This window comes from Vombatus ursinus, unplaced genomic scaffold (assembly GCF_900497805.2).
Source record: "Vombatus ursinus unplaced genomic scaffold, bare-nosed wombat genome assembly UNPS02014867.1, whole genome shotgun sequence".
Classification (NCBI taxonomy): Eukaryota; Metazoa; Chordata; class Mammalia; order Diprotodontia; family Vombatidae; genus Vombatus; species Vombatus ursinus.
The window spans coordinates 2973332-2993276 of record NW_020954645.1 but is presented as its reverse complement, the minus strand read 5'-3'; the positions used below and the strand labels follow the sequence as shown (position 1 = coordinate 2993276).

Below are 19945 nucleotides of genomic sequence, written 5' to 3'. Positions count from 1 at the left end.
CAGGCCATAATCTCTGAGCCATTCATTCAACAAATATTTACTGAAAATCTACTCTAAATGAATGAAGCATTTCCCAAGTACAAAACACTATATTACTATGTACTAGGCTTATGGGTTGTATAGAAATCATTAAGTCCCAACCCTCAATTAATACAACAGAACTGGGGCAGCTAGGTGGCGCAGTGGATAGAGCACTGGCCCTGGAGTCAGGAGGACCTGAGTTCAAATCCAGCCTCAGACATATAACACTCACTAGCTGTGTGACTGGGCAAGTCACTTAACCCCAATTGCTTCACACACACACACACACACACACACACACACAGGTACAACAGTACTGAGTGGGGTAAGTGCTCTAAAATGATACAAAAATATGCTGTGGAACTTAGGAAAGTAAGTGAGCTGGCAGGATTTTGATGGGAAAAAGAAAGATGTGGCTTTTTCCCCCTCTTGTAGATAATGGGGGACCATTAAGTGTTTCTGAGCAAAAGAGAGCTACTTTAGGGAAATTAATCCTGTAGGATGTGCTTGGATAGATTGGTGTTTTGTCTAAAGGCACAAAGCTAGTTAGTGGCTGATTTATAAATTGGTGAGAAGTGGAAAGGACCTTTAAGACAGAGGTGTGAAAAAGAAAGGTGAGCAGTCTATCTTGTAGACCAAAGTAGAGTTCGTGCAAAAAAATAACGGACCATGAGATTGTAAAGCTGCATATCTAATTCAGGCCCATCATTTTACAGTTGTGGAAACTGAGGCTCAGAGAGAGGAAGTGATTTGCTCAAGGGCACACAACTTGTGACAGATATCAAAACTGACCCCATGGCACCCTTAATCCTAATTTCAGGGTTCTTTCCATCACATAATTAGACCCAGCTCTTCTTATTCTCCCTCCCTGTGCTTTTCACACTATGATAAGTGATGCATATAACATTCCTTGCCCTTGAAGAACTCTCAGTCTGGTTTAGAAAACAAGATCTAGGGAGTAAGATTGGAGTCATCTCTGTAGAGCTGAATGCTCCAGATACAATACTAGAAATTATCAGGCTATATACTAGGCTGGGAGCTAGGGCCTAATGAGGTAATTTTACCCAGTCAGTCATGTGTTTATAATGACAAGGGAATCCTCCTGGATTGTCTCCCCATATGTTAAATGGAAACAGTGCTACTTACAGGTTTGCCCTATTGGAGTCGCTCCTAGGAGAGGATTGTCTGTCTGTCTGTCCATCAGTCAGGGGTGGTGGTCCCAATCAAGGTGTTTTCTTCCTCACAGACCTCTTCCAGCCAGAAACAGATTAATAATTCCATAATTTGTTGGACCACCAACCCTGATGAAATGAGCCAAAGTAGAGCTATCTGTCCACCTCTCAGCCCTCTAGGCTGTGTTTGGTTTGGGCTGGTAGGTTTAACTGCTCAGATTAGATTAGATTTGATCCGATTAAAACCCAGGCCCATTTGCTTCTGACTTGGCAGCTGCCAACCTTTTCCTAGCTGAGCCCAGGGCCCCATTTGGGAGGGTGTAGTAGGACAACCTAGGATCTCCCTGGAAATAAACATGCTTTTCCAGGCTTCTCTCCCCGACCCCCAAGAAGCTCCTCTTCTTTGTACATTGGGAGTTGGGAGGAGGGGAGGAGGAGGGGAAAGTATGGAGTTTGGAGTGGGGGAAGAGAAGATAGCACAACATCTCTATGGGAAGATAGGTCTCCTGTCTTACTGGGACTTTGAAACTCTTTCTAGGAGAGCAAAGATGTGCTGTCATCATTGTACAGTTGACCAAGGCCACTTGAGGGTGCTTGTAACTCAAATTCTGAGATTCTATGAAAGACTTACCAATATACAAATAGTATCTCTCTGTAGGAATGCACAGTTATTGTCTGTGCTGCGGTGAGTCTGCGTGGTGTCTGTGTCTGTGTGTTCATGTGTGCCTTCATCCCAATGTCTGAATTCCTATGTCCCCACATGGTCTAAGGTCAAAGTCTCTGTTGCAGCTTGTGGGTGCCTTTTTAAACATTCTCTCCACCACCCCAAATTCCTGAGCCTACAGGACCTTTGTACACAAATTGAAGTCTATCATCGTCTCTTTGTGCTCACATGCCCTCCCCCTACCCCCAGCGTATGCCCTACACAGATCTGTGTCCGGTACTCGGCACACTCAGGCGCAAGGGGATGTGTCCAAGGCTTGTGTGTGCCCAGCTGCCCTCCGTCCTCATGGCGCTGTTTTTTGCATTGCCTTCCTCCATGTGTCCGCATCCTGTCCTTCCACGGGTGTAGGGAGGAGGGGTCATTGCGTCCCCTAGGTGTGTGTGTGTGGGTGTCATTCCGTCCCTCTTGGAAGGAGTTATTACGTCCCCTCAGCCCGTGCACGTTGAGGGTCGCGATGGTGGTCATACCAGCCCCTCGAGGGCGCGTTAGGCTCTGGGGAGAGAAGGCGGGAAGACATCTCCCCAGACATCACCACCCAGCCCTGAATAGTCGGTTGGCCAGTCGCTTGAATGGGAGGCGGGGGAGGTACGAGGGGAGACAATCAATGCTTGCCAGTCTGGTCCCTGCAGGGGCGGAGGCTGTGGGTTCGGTCATTGCCGGGTCTCCCCTGTCCTGTGTAATGTCAGTTATTCTGACCCTTCTCTAGGGCGCAGGAGAGACGGAGAGGGCGTGTTCTCCCAGGGACTGTTCGTCTGTCTCCTCTCCCGAGGACAGGGCTGTAGGTCAGTCAGTCAGGAAGGGGTGCGGCTGAGGGGCCGAGGCACCCCCTTGATCCCCCTCCTCTGCGGGCGGAGATAGCGGGGAGGGGGGGGAGGAAAGGAGGAGGCCCCCGGAGCCAGGCGTCAGCATTACGTGCGGAGGAGCCGCGGCTGGTGCAGTCGGCAGGGAGGCGGCACCGAAGCCGGGGCTATGCAGCCCGCCGGGGCGCTGGAGGGGCGGTGCTGAGCGCCGGCAGCTGCGGTTGGGAGGGATACCCAGGAGGAGGGAGGTGCGGGTGACTGAGAGGGGAGGCAGAGGGAGAGCGGGAGCGGGAGCCTGGCGGAGGCTCGGGAAGAGGACGGAGCCACCGGCGCCGGGCCGGGGAGAGCACTGGGGCGGGATGCGGCTCTCGCTGACCTTTGCGGGCTGAAGCGGGAGCGGCCGTCCTGGGGAGGCGGCGGCGGCGCCGGCGGGAAGCAGCAGCCCGAGGAGGAGGACAGCGGCGGGAGCGGAGCTGAGCCTGGTCAAGCCGGAGCTGGACGGGCAGCGGCGGGATGGGCCGAGCCGGGCGCGCGGGGGGCGGGGGGCCGGTCAGCCGGCGGAGGCTGCTGCTGCTCCTGGGGGCCGTGCTGATCCTAGCCGCCTGCCTCGCCGGGGCCGCACCGGGTAGGTGCAGAACGCGACCCTCCTCCCTACACAGCCGGAGTGGGGGTGGGGGTAGGGGGGCACGGGCCTTGGTCTCCTCTGCTCTAGCGGGGCCCCTACCAGGCAGACAACGCTAGACCCCCGGAGCCGAGACGGAAGAAAAGGGAGCGTCCCCTTCGACCCCAAAACGAGACTGGGGGTGGGGGGCTTGGCGCGGGGATGTGCGGGGCGGGAGTGAAGCTTTGGAAACCTCGCACGTGTCCAAGTCCCTACACCCCACCCTCCCGGAGATTAGGTGAGGGGAGGCTCCCGTAAGGGAAGGGGGTTCACAGGGGTTGTCCGCCCCCGCCCCCCAGTCCTTCTGGCCGCTCTTCAAATTGGCTGCACCCGAGCGATGTCACCAATTCCCCACTCCCCTGCCCTCCCCTCCCCGTCAGTGACATTTGTCACCCTAACGCCAGGCTGGGAGGGGGCGCGAGGTGAGACGGGGCGGAGCCATGACTGAGAGAGGGCTAAGCTGAGGGGTGGGCCCTGGAGCGCGGCCAGCTGCAGGTGGCCGGGGCGCGCGGGCTGGGGACCAGGGGAGGGGGCTGGAGGCTGACCGCCGGAGAAGGGGCTCTCGCCAGACCGGGCGCCGCCCTAACGCCCTCGCTCTTTTCCTCCTCCTCCCTGCTGTCCCACCGCAGCCTCAGAGCCCAGCACTGCGGGCGATGCCCCACTGGCCGTCGGGGAGCGGGGAGGGCCGGAGACCCAGGAGAGCCGCCGAGAGCGGGCGCTTCGGGCCAACGACACGCGCCAGGAGGAAGGCGCAGGGCAGGACGAGGCAGCGGCCCTATCTGAGGGGCGTGCGGGACGGGGTGAAGATGAGGCTGGCCCATGTTGGGACTGCCCCCCAGGGACCACTGTGAGGGTCGGAGCCCTGTCCGAAGAAGCCCTGCTGGAGGCTTCCGCAGCAGTGACCGGGGCAGCCTGGCCTGAGGCCATGACTCTGGAGCTGGCCCCTGAGAACCGAGAGGAGACTGGCAGTGGAGACTCCCAGGCCAGTCGAGCCACCCTCCCTGGCCTTGAGGAGGCTCTCAGAGAGACAGAAGTACCACCCTCTGGGGAAAGTTGGGGTCCAGCTTCAGAGCCAGTAGGGGCAAAGGGGCCTCCTTCTCCTACCCTAGGGGGTCACCTCAGCCTTACCCTGCCAGGCTCCGGCCCCAAGCTTCCTGATGTGGCCCACAAGGAAAACCCCTTGGAGTTATGGCTGAGCCTGGGCAGTAGCCTGCCCAACCCTCATGTGCCAGCTACTGCCTCTCCACCTCTGGGTACTCCAGAGCCTCAACCTTCCTCAGAGATCATCGACATGGACTACTATGATGGCTTAGACTCTGAGATCCGGGGTGCTGACTTGGGGAGCTTCCCAGAGTCCCCTGACACTTCCCATCAACACATTCACCCAGGTGAAGATGCGCCATCCTGGAGCCTGACTGACATGTATGATGACTTCACCCCCTTTGATGAGTCTGACTTCTACCCCACCACCTCCTTTTATGAGTTGGAAGAAGAAGAGGAGGACGAAGAGGATGAAGCAGCTGTTCAGGACCTAGAAGATGAAAATGACCAAGGACTACCTGGCCTGACACCCAGCACGGGTCCAGGCATTTCCCAGCCCACCAGTCGTTGGCATGCAGTACCTCCACAACAGACTCTGGGGGTGAACCCAGACAACAGTATCACCTTCAGGCCTCGTCCAGGAGAAGTAGGCAAAGAACTGGCACCAAGTGAGAATGGCACAGTGTGCCGAAGTGGCTTTGTTAGGCACAATGGCTCCTGCCGGTCAGTGTGTGATCTCTTCCCAAGCTATTGCCACAATGGAGGCCAGTGCTACCTGGTGGAGAATTTAGGGGCCTTTTGCAGGTAAGGGTGGGGCAGAGGGATGAACACAGTCCAAAAAAAATCTATTCTTGGGAATATTGTCATAACCTCTTTCTAGGAAAGGTGCAGTCTTCAGGAAACTAGACAGACAACTTTTGCAAACAACCTAGATTAACAAAGGTTAGAGCTATAGAACCCTAACCAATCCACAACAATGCCTATTGCAGGATTTCCACTTAGAGTGTCTACTCTATGATTTTATCACTTGAAAAAGATTTACCAAGAATAAAACTTACGCCCTCTTCCCCATTTCTTCAGATTAGAAAATGGGGTCCTGCTATCCAAATTTTTTGGAAGCAGCTTTTCCTGGTCAGATCTGCACACTGCAGATGGAAATGATGGATTTCCTCTAAGGACAAAGAAAGGATTTTGGATGAGATCCTTGAAAGGCTGAGAAATCTAGGAAGGAAAATTCCAGCTTCAGGAGCTAAAAGAGGATTGGCCCTCAAGATAGAAATAAAGGAGACAGGGCACGTTGGAATAGAGGAGGATGCTGGACCTTTCATTTTTAGTTTAATTCTTGTACTTAGTATCAAAGGAACAAAATTAATTTTTAACAGAAGCACTGAGGGATGGAGGATAGATCTCCCTTTAAAAAAAGAAAAGGCTAAATTTCTGATTGAAAGGCTCCTGTCCCCCAAATCCCTGGTTCAAAAGTGCTAAGAGCTCAGTTTCTTCAACCCTCTTCCCCTTTTCCTCCTCCCTGGCTGCTTGTGTTTTCCAGGGATCACTCTTGGCTAGAGATTGTCAAGTAAATCCATAAACCACTGTTGATTTAATGGCCTATTGACACTGTCCCTTTGCCAAGCCTAACATTTCCTTTCCTTCTGACCACTGTGGGTTATATGATAAGCACCAGGCTTGTTACAATGTGAGATATGGAATTGTCTTTCTCTGTGGTAATATGTGAGGCCCGACTGTGGACAGGAAAGGCTAATCTTTGGAGAAAGTTCAGAGAGGAACATCCCTTTGGTAATGGACTCAAAGATTAGTCCTTCAACTGGGCAAAATTAGCAAGTTGAGATATGAATTCTTTTTTGGAGTCTCCTAGTCCCTTGCCATATCCAACATTGCCAAAAATGTAAACTAGCCTATTAGTTTCATGCTCAAGACTCTACCTTTTTCTTCTACCCTGGATCCTGCCTACTTTGATACCCAGTCCATACTGTAAAGGAACTGAGAAGTTTGATAGCTTTGAAAACATTTTGTAGAACATCTAGAATACATAGGCTGCTATTCAATCTCTTGTCAGAACTTAGTGATTTTATTCACTACCAGTATTGGGTAGTGTCTTGATGTTTGAACTGATAATGGGGAACTCAGCTTTAAAAGGAAGAGACACAGACAAGAATGATGAAGACTAGAAAAGTTTGTCTTCAGCTTTCACAGAACCCAAGGGGATATATAACTTGTGGTTGAATAGGTGGGAAGAGAATTCCCTTTAGTCTCAGCAATAGAATTTCTACCATTTTCTTGGGTGAACAATTTCTTCATCTTGGGTAACTCAGCTTCAGGTTTTATTCCTGATGTTTCTTTCACTTAACTCTTGAAGGGGAAATGAAGAAGTCAAACTACTTAAATCCTAAAAAGAAAGATAATCTATGAAAAGGAAGATACATATTCCTTCTCCTCATTAAAGGAGTAAAGGACAGCGAGTATAAAGTGTTGGAGATACTTCCTGGAAAAAAAAAAAAAAAGAAAGATAATCTATGGGAATTAGCACAAAGATTGTGAGTTTTGTTGATCTGGGACTAAAGCTTCTGTTTGCTTCTGAAAATGGTTTGAATCATCTGGGATTGCAAAGAGTAAGTTGTAGAGTGTCCTATAGGTTGTATATACTGATCCTCTAGTTGCTCCACAAGGAGCCATTCAAAGGCAGTCAAAAGAGAAAACAGAGTCTCATCTAATGATTTTCTAACAGGAAACTGTGGCTACGCTCGATGCCATCACCTGGTTGGCGTCCTAGGCTTCTGTTTCTAGAAGCTTAGTTCGAGGTGAAGGAACCACAGAGGAAATACTAGCCTGTGCCCCATAGCAGTCGATGATGCAGTATCCTCAGCACCCAGTCAAGGGAATCTGAGTTTCCACCCTTAGAGAGTGGAAATAAAAATATGAAATTAAGATCCTTTGTTACTTCTTGGAGATTGTAAAGGCTCTTAGAGCCTTCTTAAAGTCACAGACCATCTCCAAATGGGGAATGTAAGATGATGAACCACTGAGCTTTGGCTCTACTCACACAAGCTCTAGCAGTGGACATGTACTAATCTCAGGAGAAGCTTCCCACAATTTCATCCCAGTTGCCCTTTTCCCATTTTTCATCCAAGTTGTACTCACATGTTCCCTTATTAAAGAATCTGATTTTGGAAGTGTATATCCATTGGCATTGGCTAGAAAGCTCTCGTGCATTCCAGGCACATATGACTGAACCCCCAGTTGCTGTCTTGCAGCAGTTTCTATCTCCGCTGCCTTCTTTTTTCTGGGACATAATCAGAGCATTGAGGTTTAATTTCTCTGTAATAGAAGAATAAGGACCCTCTGGTAAGTGAGCTGAGTTCTGTAGGGTCTTCAAAATAGTGAAAGTCATCTAGTGTCTTTGATAATGCAGTTTGGAAGGAAATCCCTTGGGTTCCAAGCAATACCCTAGAGATTGGGAGTAGCAAATTCCATCTTGCAAAATCCCCTTTCTAGGGCCCCATTCCCTTGTCATTCAGTGGGGTTCATGTCCTCCTTCCATTGCCTTTTCCCATCTCCTTCTACATCTTTCCCCTTTGAAGCAGCCTGGTTCCCATGGAAACAGCAATGTCTTTGGAAGAACTGGAGCCTGGAAATGTCCTCAAGGGCAAGAGAAAGTCACCGAACAGAGGGCCTAGGACAGTGCTTAGAAAGCTACTATAAAAGATTTTGGGTAATAGTTCCAATAGCAATAGGAAGAGGACTTGAAGGGTCATGCTATAGGGGCCAAGGCAGTGGGGTGGGACTATCTGTGTATATATCACTCTGTCTTTTTATTCCCCATGTATATCAGCATCTAGCAAGTCACATGTACAGAGTGTAGTTATAAAGTAAAGAGAGTGATTCCCCAAGTCAGACACAAAAATCTGTGTCATTTCTTTAAAGTCATTCATAATATTTGCCTCTTTTTCAGCCCCTTTTCATCTGGGGTTCTCTGCATCAGGGACAGTGCCCAGGAAAATTCCTGTGACTGCCTTTCTCAAGAGGCAGGTTGATGTAGTGGAAAAGCACTGGTCTAGGAACCAAAAGACCTGGGTTCTGCAACTCAATAGGCATGTGAGCGTGGGCAAATCACTCAACTTATCATTCACAGCCTTGGCTTTCTTCTTTGGAAAGTGGAAATAATAATATCTACCCAATCTTCTTTGTAGTTATAATTCCCAGATGATACAATTTAGGTGAAAGCACTTAATAGATTACATAAAGTGCTACATAAATGCATAAGGTTTTATATTACTAGACCTCTAAGCCACAGCTTTTTACCTTTTTTGTGTTGTGGACCCCTTTGGCAGTCTTAGGAAGCCTAACGGATCCTTCTCAGGTCATGTTTTTAAAAAGATTGAAGGACATGCTAAGTTCCAGTTAGAGTTGACTGGAAAATAAAGATGCCATTTTTTTCTGATCCAAGTTCCCAGACCTCCTGAGATCTATTTGCAGACCCTCTGCTTAGGCAGTTATAGGACTGTGCCAGTTTTTGAAAAGCCATTGGAATTTAGGGGGTTGGTTTATGTCCCAAGTCCAGGGATGCTTCATCAGGCCAGGACAGGTGTGACTCATTTCTGTCCCCATCCCACTGCTACTTCCCACAGGTGTAACACACAGGACTACATCTGGCACAAGGGGATGCGATGCGAGTCGATCATCACTGATTTCCAGGTGATGTGTGTGGCTGTAGGAACAGCTGCCCTCGTCTTGCTCCTCCTCTTCATGATGACTGTTTTCTTCGCCAAGAAACTCTATCTGCTTAAGACAGAAAACAGCAAACTGCGCAAGACCAAGTGAGTCTTTCTTCCATCTCTCCCTCCATAGCGATGTTCCCTCAGTCCCTCGGCAAACACCCCACACCCATGCCGAATAAATGTGGTGTAGTGGAAATTGTCCTGGGCTTGGAGCCAGGAGACCTGGGTTTGAATCCTGCCTCATATTCCTACCAGCTGTCGTGCCCAAGAGCAAATCATCTCACCTCTTTTGGCCTCAGTTTCCAAAGCTCCAAAATGGGGTTAATAATATTTGTAGTACCTGTTCTTGTGAGGAGAGCTTTTGTAAACCACAAGGTACTATGTGACATGGGATGATGTTCTCCAGGCAAGTTCACTTCGACTCATGGTTTTTGAGTTACCCAAGTACATGAAGAGTTAACTGCCTAGGACAGGGATGGGGAACCTGTGACCTCAAGGCCATTTAACAAATGCTTTTATTAAGGGGATTTGTTCTGTGAAGTTTGGATTCAATCGAAGGGCCACACTTTAGGACCTAGAGGGCCACGTGAAGCCTCAAGGATGCAGGTTCCCCACCCCTGGCCTAGAATTTTGCATGACAATTCAAACAGGAACAGGAAGATACCTTTAAGGGTCGTGTTCTGGGGACGCATACATTGTGACCTAGCACTTTGCTCCAAAGCCTCCATCTCCAGAGCACTCAGCTTTTGCTATGCATTCTCTAGGTATCTATCTCTTGGGAGGGCGGGGTGTGTTTATGTCATAGATTGTCTGCAGTGCCTGTTGGTCTGCATACGGATTGTCCAGGTACTGCAGCAGTGGCATATTCCCTGGTGGGAAGGATGCCACTCCTTGCCAGCAACACCCTTCCTTTAGCCTAAAGTGAGATAGCTGAGGCAAAATATCAGTCATGGGTTTCAGATTAAGATCTGGCAGCCCCTAATCCCCGGTGTGGGTGCCAGGGATCGCAGACCAGTTGCTATAGCCATCCTTTTCCCTTCTCCTTCCCCATTCGTTCCTTTGGATATTAAGAGCTGCTACCAGCTGCATATGCTTACCAAATGTAAGACAGCTCCGGGGAGCCAGAGATCAGAACCATCTTCCCCGGAGCCGTTCTTATGCCAAAAAGAAAGAGGTCAAAACCTCAACACATTCCTTTAAAGACCCGTCAACAATCTGGATATCTTTCGTGCCTACCCATAGATACTCGTCCATACTCTTACATGCATGTTTCTCTTTGTGTGTGTACCCTACTATACACTCACACTTGCAGATTTTCACTGCAAAGAAATTAAACTTTGAGGGGAAGCGAGAATGAGCTTAGATTTAGCCGAGTTTCCACATGTCCTAGGCTGAAATTTATCCTAACACTACCTGCCACCCCATTCCATTCAACCTGTAGCCCCATCCTGTGCCCTCACTTGACCCTGGAGCCCCAAGAAATGTGACTGAAGGACTTTTCCCTCAGCCCACCCTGGGGAAAGGACAAAACGCCATCTGCTAGGTCATCCTTTGCAAAGTGCAGCTGCTGGCAGCTCTGTGTAGTTCTGAAGCTGGCCAAAGGAGGGCTGGAGGGGCCCCTTTATTATGCCTGTGCATTGAGGCAAGGCCCTTTTCTGTATTTGTGATCACTCTGGAAGGACACAGGCCTGTTTCCCTGGCTGCTTCATTGATTGCTCCCCACCCCCCCAGCATATACATACCACCGGAGATGGGAGAGTAGTGATGTCCTATTCCCAAGCTGCTGCTTAGTGGGAGGAGGGAGGAGGAGAGAATTCTAAAGGCCATCCTCACTGACCATTTGGAGACAGCAGAAGTAGCATGGTAGCCTTTAAAAGGGGCAGTGGAGAAAATGCAGAGATAGAGTCTTAGTAAAGGTTCATTTTAAGAAGCATCAACAAGCAGAATGTGGAATAGAGAAATGACAGAGGGTACCAAGGCCATGAAGGTGTCTTAAGGTTTTGCCTTTGCTTGGGGTGCTTTCTCCAGCAGTGTTCAACGCACACTCAGTGGATTCTCTCTGTCCCTTAACTTTGCTGATGTCTCCTGTTGCATCACTTTTCTATCCAGGTCTTTCCTCTAGCTCTCCTAATGTGCTGTGTGTGTATAGTGGACTTAGGGATATTATTTAGGAAGTCTAGAACTTAAATGGATGTCATGTCAGACAGATCTTTAGTATCGGTGACATTCACTAATGTTCTTTCTCTTTAATTCTGTCCTGGTTAGCAGATTCCGGACACCATCTGAGCTCCACAATGATAACTTCTCCCTCTCCACCATTGCCGAGGGATCTCACCCAAATGTAAGGAAACTTTGCAACACTCCCCGTACCTCCTCCCCCCATGCCCGTGCCTTGGCTTACTATGATAACGTTATCTGTCAGGTAACTTGTCTTCTTCTCATTTCCTCTTCTGCATGCACCAGCCCCTCACCTGTGCTCTTGGGCTACTTCAGAGTGTCATTTAGAGGCACCTTTCAGAACCAAGGAGAGCATCTCGGAAGGTGGGGGTGGGAGTAGGCGGGGCAGCTCGGAATACCAGGATACTAAAGGCAGGAGCATAGAGATGTGGTTACTCATTACACCCGAATGACAGTAGAACTGGAGTACAAGATGCAGAGCTCTTAGCCACAAGGATTCCATCTTTGTTGGTTCATAGCTTCATTTGGGGCTTGTAAAAAATCCAGTTATTTCCTTTTTGCTTTTCATATCATCAGAGAGAGAGCTTTTGCTTTAATTATCATGAAGGATTCTGATCGATGAAGTAGTTAGTAGATAGTCTGGCTAACACTTCCAGGAATGTGAGAAACAGAGCACCCAACTTTTAGCCATGGTTTGAGGAGAATCAGGTTTGGCTGGCGAGCTTGTACACAGTTGTTGAGGGCCCAATGTCATTGAAAGATACCTGAGCACCAAAGGGAAAAATCACAAGAAAGAAAAAAAAAAAGATACCTGAGCAGCCACCAGTCTGGTGACAGGCCTGTGGTGGAAAATGGTGATGATCTGAGGGAGAATCAATCCAAATACTACTTTTAGGGTGGTGATTTGTAAATTACCAGTTGAGACCCAGAAGAAGCATTTAGGACCTTCTATAGACTGTTCTATGAACATGGTTCAATCTAATAAACTTTCCTCAAGTACCTACTGTGTGCAGAGCACTGTGCTAAGAATTGACAGGAGTGCAAATACAAAATTTGCATTAAACATGGTCCTAACTTCCCTGGAGCCTACAGTGTAAGATTGGCTCAATGTTCTGTAGAAGCCAGGAAAGTGATGGGCATCATCACGATGGAAAGAAAGAAAGAAAGAAAGAAAGAAAGAAAGAAAGAAAGAAAGAAAGAAAGAAAGAAAGAAAGAAAGAAAGAAAGAAAGAAAGAAAGAAAGAAAGAAAAGAAAGAAAGAAAGAAAGAAGAAAGAAAGGAGGGAAAGAAGGAATGAAGGAAAGAAAGAAAGAAGGAAGAAAGGGAGAGAGAAAGAAAGAGGGAGAGAGGAAGGAAAGGAAAGAAAAAGGAAGAAAGAGGAAGGAAGGAAGAGAGAGAGAGAGAAAGAAAGAAAAAGAGAAAGAAAGAAGGAAGGAAGGAAAGAAGAGAAAGAAAGGGAGGGGGAGAGAGGGAGGAAGAAAAGAAGGAAGGAAGAGAGAGAAAGAGAAAGGAAGAAAAAAAGAAAGAAGAGAAGAAAGAAAGGAAGGAAGGAAGGAAATAGTATCTTACCCTTTTTCATATGACAGCAAACTTCAAAAAATAGAACTTTTCAGATTAAAAAGATAGAGGCTGAGAAGAGATATGATTAAAATCTGTAGAATGATGAAGAACCTAAATCAAATTACAAAATACTGGAGGCAGACAGGATTTTCCTTAGAGGTTATCTAGTCCAATCCCTTCATTTTACAGATAAGGAAACAGAGGGAAAATTATTTCCCTAAAGAAGTAATAAGACATGCTGACATCATCCTTGAACCTTGAAGAGATAATTCCACAGAATCACAAGATTTTCGAGTTGGGAGGGACTTGAGCATTCATCTTGTCCAACCCATACCTAAAAGGAATCCTCCCTAAAATATACTCAACAGACCCATCTAGCCTCTACTTGAAGACCTCCAAGAAGAGAGAGCTCATTCCCTCTTGAAACAACCCACTCCACTTTTAGACAGCTCTGTTTGTTACCAAGTTTTTCCTGAGATCAGACCCAAATTTGTACTTTTGCAGCTTCTACTCAGCTCTTACTTCTGCCCCATAGGGCCAAACAGAACTAATCTGATCCCTCCTTCACGTGACAGCTCTTCAGATGTTTTAAGGTAGCTATAGTGTCTCCCCTGAATCTTCTCTTCTCCCAACTAAATGTCCCCAATCTTTCTGCAACATGGACTCAAGGCCCTTCACTGTCCTGATTGCCCTTCTCTGTATACTCACCAGCTTATCAATGTCCTTCCTAACTTCTGATTCCCTGAAATGGACACAATACTCTAGGTGAGATCCTACAAGGGCAGAGTATGGTGGAACTATGACCCTTCATTCCTGGAAGCTATGCCTCTAGTAATGCAGCACAAGATCAGATTAGATTTTCTGGCTGCCATGTCCCACTGTTGTTTCATATTGCATTTGCAGTCCACTAGGATCGGCAGATCTTTATCAGATTTTGGATAATGTAGCAGTTCACAAATAAAAAGAAGTGTTTACTTATATTTCAGATACTAAACATCAGAAACTTGTGGCTAAAAATGTCCATATGTTAAGAAAGGGTTTAGATAAATTCATTGGTAATAGCTCTGTGCTTGATCATTAAAGAAAACTATTTGGGGATATCGCTAACCTTGTAGTTTGCTGTAGGCTTCTCCAAACTGGTCCTTTGTGGCATTGTTAGACAGATAGTCCTAGCCTAGCTGAACTATGGTCCTAGACCAAAATGACAGTTCTTGTGGTCAGAAGATGAATGTTTCACAATTATTATTTGTATGCTGACAAAGAGAGCATACAAAGAGAGAGAGATCTTTTGAACATTTCTGAATCATGCATTTCCTGTTAAGTATTTATACCCTAAGTGAGACCACCTTTTGCTTGTTGGAGAAAGAAAAGGTGTTGAAGGTTTGGTACTATGAGTTATCATTGTGGGGTAAAAATTTTGTTTCCCTCTGACATTATGTAATCCTACTTTGTGAAAAGAAATCCATAGAAAGCAAATTATTTGATGCTAAATTCACAGCACACTCGGCTTTGCAAAGAAAACCCTGGGAGGGAAGAGTTTCCAACAGGGAACCCCAAGATTTTTACTACAGAGGGTTACTTTAATTCTCACTCCTCTTCCTACCAGCTTTCATCACCAGAACCCCATGGAAATTCTAATTTCTTCTTGGTGCTTTAGACTGGGTGTTGTGATATACTTCCTTAATTGAAGATTAAGGTTGTTTACCAAATAGTAACAATCTTCAGGTAATCGTTTTTGACCTTGACTCAAAAGTTTTGTTTTTGTCTTGACTTATCTCTTTGTCTGGACTAATAATCTAGGCATACAAAATTCTTAGAAAATTGCACCGTCCCCAAAAAAAGCACACAATCCTTAGACATACAAAAGACTGGTTATTCTATAGATTCCCTAGAACTGAAAGGGACCTAAGAGGGGACCATCTAGCTTAAGCCTTTCATTTTACAGATGAAGATATGGAGGTCCAGTGAGGTTAGGTGATTTGTTCAACATGGTACAAATAAATAGTGGGTCTGGGATTAAAACTCAGATCTTCTAGTCCAATGTTCTTCCCAATTCAATTACAATCAACAGACGTTTATTAAGCACCTACTATGTGTAAGCCATCACACTAGACTCTCAGACTTACACAGTCAAACTTTGGGGTCCAGTGTATTACTTAATGGGTCAATTTCCTCTCCAGATACATTGTCCTTTAAAAGCCACACTCTGAAACAGCTTCTGACAAAAAAAAATCTGCTGCTTTGAAGACTAATGTGGGGGGGAGGTGGGAAGGGCATATTGCTAGCCTATGTGCAAATAACACTTCCCCTCCCCGTCCTCTGTTACTCACCTCACCTTGTGCTAACACTCACATTGGCCCTGTTGGACCGATGTGAGATAATCGTAGCTGGTGGGCCATCGTATGTAAGTCTGTGTGTAAGTCTCTTGTGTAGCTAAACAGCAAACCTGGAAGGGATTATCAGGAGAAGAGGGAAGGGTCCATTGTTCAGCAGCAACCTTCCTCCCCCAACCTGCTGAGGTTTGTGGGTTATCCAAGTGGAATGGTGAGTATTTTGGAAAATGGCTGCCGTAAAGGCAATAGCAGTTCTCCTATATATATGACGCAAATGAAAGTCACCTGTCATCTATATGCAGTCCTTCTGAATGCCATGCATCATCCCAGCATCAGAGCTACAAAGGAGAAAGTCATAGATGGAACCCAGGACCTTCAAATGTGGGGGGATTTTTACAGGACATTCAACACCCTAATTCCTCAAATTTAGAAAAATCTCTCCCTTAGCTACCTCCAATTTTACTTCATTTTCTTTCTTTGTGGGTTTTTTTTTTACTTGCCAGACATAATTTTTCCTATGTGCCTGACAAAATGCTGGATTCTAGGAGCAAATGAATGAATGCTGCAACTCTTAGAGTTGTGGGTCTGGATCAGAAAAGATCCCAAGATGTAGTCTGGTCCCAATAATCTCTAAGCTACAGGGTGCTGGTATGGTTGGAATAGGTCTTAGGTATACATAGCAGGGGGAAGTTACTTAATCCTTTTTACCCCCAAATATGCAGCCTTTGCTCTTACTGTAAAACAGAGCAGCCCGTTAGGATATGATTGTAAATAATCCTATTATTTGACTATTCAACCAACTAGTCTTCTGGGATCACCTCCTGGGAGAAGGTTTAAGTTGAATGTTCTATATATAGACTCTCATGATTGAGGACCTTAAATCAATCAATAGTTATTTATTTATTAAGCACTCACTACATGCCCTGCACTTTGCTAGGCACTGGGAATATAAATGCAAAGAATGAAAAAATCCCTACTTAGGAAGTGCTTAGGACATTCTAATGACTCAAGGCTGAAACTAACCATGAGGTTAGGCTGGTACTGATATAAAACAACTTCTGATGCTGCTGTTTGGACAGAAATGTTGAGTGGCAGCTTGGTAACTGTCCATTTCTTAGAATGTGCTTCCCCTTCCACTTGGCCCAAATTTAGGACCCTTTTCTGATCTGAGTTCCCACAAGGCTCAAAGGGGCTAAGATTAGCTTGGCTCCCACACCATGGCTTCATCAATCCAAATTTCTTTGTATTACGACAATATACCTGTGACTTTAGTATGTCCCAAAGAATGGAAGGAGGCATCAAAGGAAACCCCTGGAAGGTAGAAAAGAGGGTACCTTGCTGCGAGGCCATCAAAGACCAAAGCACTCTTGCTCTGGTTTGAAACCAGCTTTATTAAAGGCTTAAAATAAGGATTGTGCACTAGTTCAGTCTCCTGGGTATATTTCCCCCAATGATCCTGGAAAAGAAAGTTGCCAAAACTCTCTATGAAAAAGCAAATGAAAATGTCACTGCTATTCAGTGCCTCAGTCAGCTGTCTTGTTCATTAATATCTCCAGACCATTTCTTCTTCATCACTGCAGTGGATGCAGGGGAAAACACTCCTCACCTGTTTGAAGAGCTCTGTTAATCTCTTCACTTCCGTTTAACTATATTTGTCCCCAGACTAAATAATCCTGGTCCATTTACAATTTTGACTTAGTACCTATTTTTCAACCCTTCGGTTGTTTTCATTGCATTTCCTGGAACTTTCTACAAGTTCATCACATCTCTCAAACCAAGGGCTCCAGGTTAGATATTACACTCTGGTATGGGTATCAAGCAAGTTATTCGTATATGCTTTTCTCATATTTAGACATCTCAATATCTGGCACAGCATGGCAGTTTTGGAAGATTTGTCCTCTAGTAGTGAAGCCCTAAGGCATGAAAAGTGATACCAGGTCACAGGGTCAAGGAGTGAGTTTGTCAAGTTGAAACCTGAATCAATGGGCCCATATAAAACACTAGAATGGGGCAGCTGGGTGGCACAGTGGATAGAGCACTGGCCCTGGAATCAGGAGACTTGAGTTCAAATCCGACCTCAGACACTTGACACTTACTAGCTGTGTGACCCTGGGCAAGTCACTTAACTCTATTGCCTCAGCAAAAAATAATAATAATAATAAAATAAAATACTAGAAACACATCTTGGATCAATGTCAACAAATAATCTCAGAGTAGGTGGTATTATAAGATATTCAGAAAAGTGATACTGAATTTAACCTGACTCCTGTCTGTATAGAACTCAACAACCTAAAGACATTAAATCCAGTGGTTTCTTGCTTTACAGTGATGATAGGGAAACACACTTGGTAAACACCTGAAATGTGACAAGAGGGAAATCCATAGCATCCATGTTCTCAGCTTCCTGACCAACTGAAGACTTGCCCAATTTCACTCAACCACATTGATCAATAGCAGAAAGGGGTGCAGCAGCTCTCCAAAACTTATTAGAGGGCATGCATTCTTATCTCCTTAGCAACTGGTGTTGGTGCAGATGCTTGGGTTGAGAAAGCATTTAAAGTTAAAATGTTTATTAAAGTAATAGCAGCTTAAAGGGGGTGGAAGTGGGGTTGGTAACCTCAGGTAGTTGCTACGTGCCACCATATGCTCAGGTGGTTAACCTCTCATCAATGGAGTTTATATTGATTTTGAGAACCATCCTGGCTATTTAGAAAAATAATCTCAATTTTATGAGTTTGTTTGGTTATTGTCTCCAAAAATGGTCCTGAAGTGGGTAAAGACAGGTGAGAGAGAGAATTCTGAAAGAAAGAAAAAGAATGAAGAACACCTGAAGCTTCAGTGATATAGAATGTGATATATCAATCTTGATCTTGAAAGCACATAAATTGTGTTAAAAGACATGTATAAGAGATTTTCTGGTATGGGTGTAGGGGGCCTTCAGGGGTATCACAACCACAAAGACAATTGTCCTGTTTTGAAGGCTGTAACATTTGTGGTGGGAATGTGGTGCCCACCCAGAGTAAGGTGGGAATATAAACCTGATTAGCACAGATCACTGGGTACCATTCAGGCAACAGAAGTCCCTCCTGTGTAGTCCCTTTGGTAAGGAAACCATTTGAGTTACAATATCTTAATGGGTCCAGGTCTGATAATAAAGACCAATGGGTGATAAAGGAGGTTACATTTTTGTTCTCTGATTAAAAAAGAGATTTCTTTTCTGTACAGATTAGTTGCTCCAAAAGTTACTCTGCACCTCATGGGGATTAGCAAGTAGAAAAATATCCCCTGTGCTTGCTAAGGTGTGCTCCCAGAAGTAGAACTGTATTTGAGAAAATCCTAGCAACAGTAAAGTCAGCATGAAGTAGGCAGACCTGCATAAACCCATTTCTATGGAAGGTCTTTGGCTTGCCTGAAGACAAGTGGAAAGACCTTTGTGTGTCCAAGACTCTTCATGACTGTGCCTCCCATGGTGATGAACTATGTGACAGTTACCACTAAATTCAAAGCCATTTGGAAATCAGTTAGCTAGAAGGTTGCAGCATAAGCAAACCTAAGATTTGTGGTTCCATGTCCCAGGAGAACTAGTTGTATAGCTGGCCATTCCTTTTTAATCTAATTTTAATCTGATCCCCACAAAACGACAGAATTCCTAAAGGTAACTCATGAATAACTTCTGCCAATCTTAGCTACCTCTCTTTTTTTCCCTTTCTCAGATCTGCTATCACAGATCTGATGTTGGAATTTTATTCCGTCTGATTTTTCTCTCTCATTCTTTCTCCTCTCTCCCCCTCCCAAATTTTTCCTCTTCCAGGATGACTCCAACATATCCCATAAAATGCAGGATGTTCTGAAGTCCTGCCTAAAAGAGGAGGAGTCATTTAACATTCAGAATTCCATGTCACCCAAACATGAGAGTAACAAAGGTGACCAAGATGACTCGGAAGTGAACTGTCTCCAGAATAATTTAACATGAAGCAAAGGAATAGGAAGAGGAGGAGGAGAAGAGGCGGGAAAGAAAATTGACCTATTGTACAGTCCATTTCTTGTAACCATCTGTTAAACTTTTCCTTTTTCTGATTTCATGGCATGCTTTGATGTATTTTGTACAGAACGGGGGGAAAGCCCCACAAAATATGTGAAGAGCCTAAGCTGAATTGCGTGCATCGGGGTGTTTGATCTGTGCTGTCTGTATATTGCTTGGGTTAGTTCTGCTGCTGTGATTTCTAAACCTTTGCTGTTATTCAACTGACTTTTTTTGTACTTTGATCCACCTTTTTTTGAAATACAAGTAAAAGCAAAAAAAGAAAGTTCTTGAAATAAAACATTTTTTAAAAGTTGCCTGGCTTTGTGGGGACTGTTGTCTTTCTTCCCTGCCCATTTGTTCTTCTTGGTTCAAAGTGAAGACATCATTAGCGATGAACTGTCAGTCAGTATTCAGTGAGCATTGTCCACTCCTCCCCCCTCCCCCCATCCCAGCCTTCTAATTCCACCCGTTTTAAAATGCTTTGTTTTCTGCATTTTCACTCTGGGATGGGGAATGGGTTCCTAGAGCGTATCCCAGTAGCATTATCCCAGAACGTGCCCTTCACTCTTTCACAGACCAGGGTGACATCAGGACCCATGCTTGTGGCTTAGTGGACTTTAAAGCTTGCCCTCAGCCCCTCCTACCTTGTCCTCTATCCATTTAGACAAATTTAGGGGGCAATATTAACACTTAAATTT

General features: G+C 45.7%; 1 protein-coding gene across 1 annotated transcript; it reads left to right on the top strand.

Annotated features, from left to right (window-relative positions):
• Positions 1-4189: 4189 nt before the first annotated feature.
• CSPG5 (chondroitin sulfate proteoglycan 5) lies at positions 4190-19489 on the top strand. The gene is made up of 4 exons (XM_027842192.1): positions 4190-5223; positions 9063-9251; positions 11418-11493; positions 19035-19489. Exons 1-4 carry the CDS (start codon positions 4304-4306, stop codon positions 19194-19196), a joined length of 1347 nt encoding a protein of 448 aa, XP_027697993.1. The 5' UTR covers positions 4190-4303; the 3' UTR covers positions 19197-19489.
• The last annotated feature ends 456 nt before the right edge of the window (positions 19490-19945 follow it).

What these genes read in the sequence shown, in the direction of transcription:
- CSPG5 (XM_027842192.1), top strand. Translation starts at nt 4,304, where the DNA reads ATGACTCTGGAGCTGGCCCCTGAGAACCGAGAGGAGACTGGCAGTGGA. An exon ending in AATTTAGGGGCCTTTTGCAG is followed by an intron (nt 5,224 to 9,062) that starts GTAAGGGTGGGG and finishes TACTTCCCACAG; the next exon opens with GTGTAACACACAGGACTACA. An exon ending in CCGAGGGATCTCACCCAAAT is followed by an intron (nt 11,494 to 19,034) that starts GTAAGGAAACTT and finishes TTCCTCTTCCAG; the next exon opens with GATGACTCCAACATATCCCA.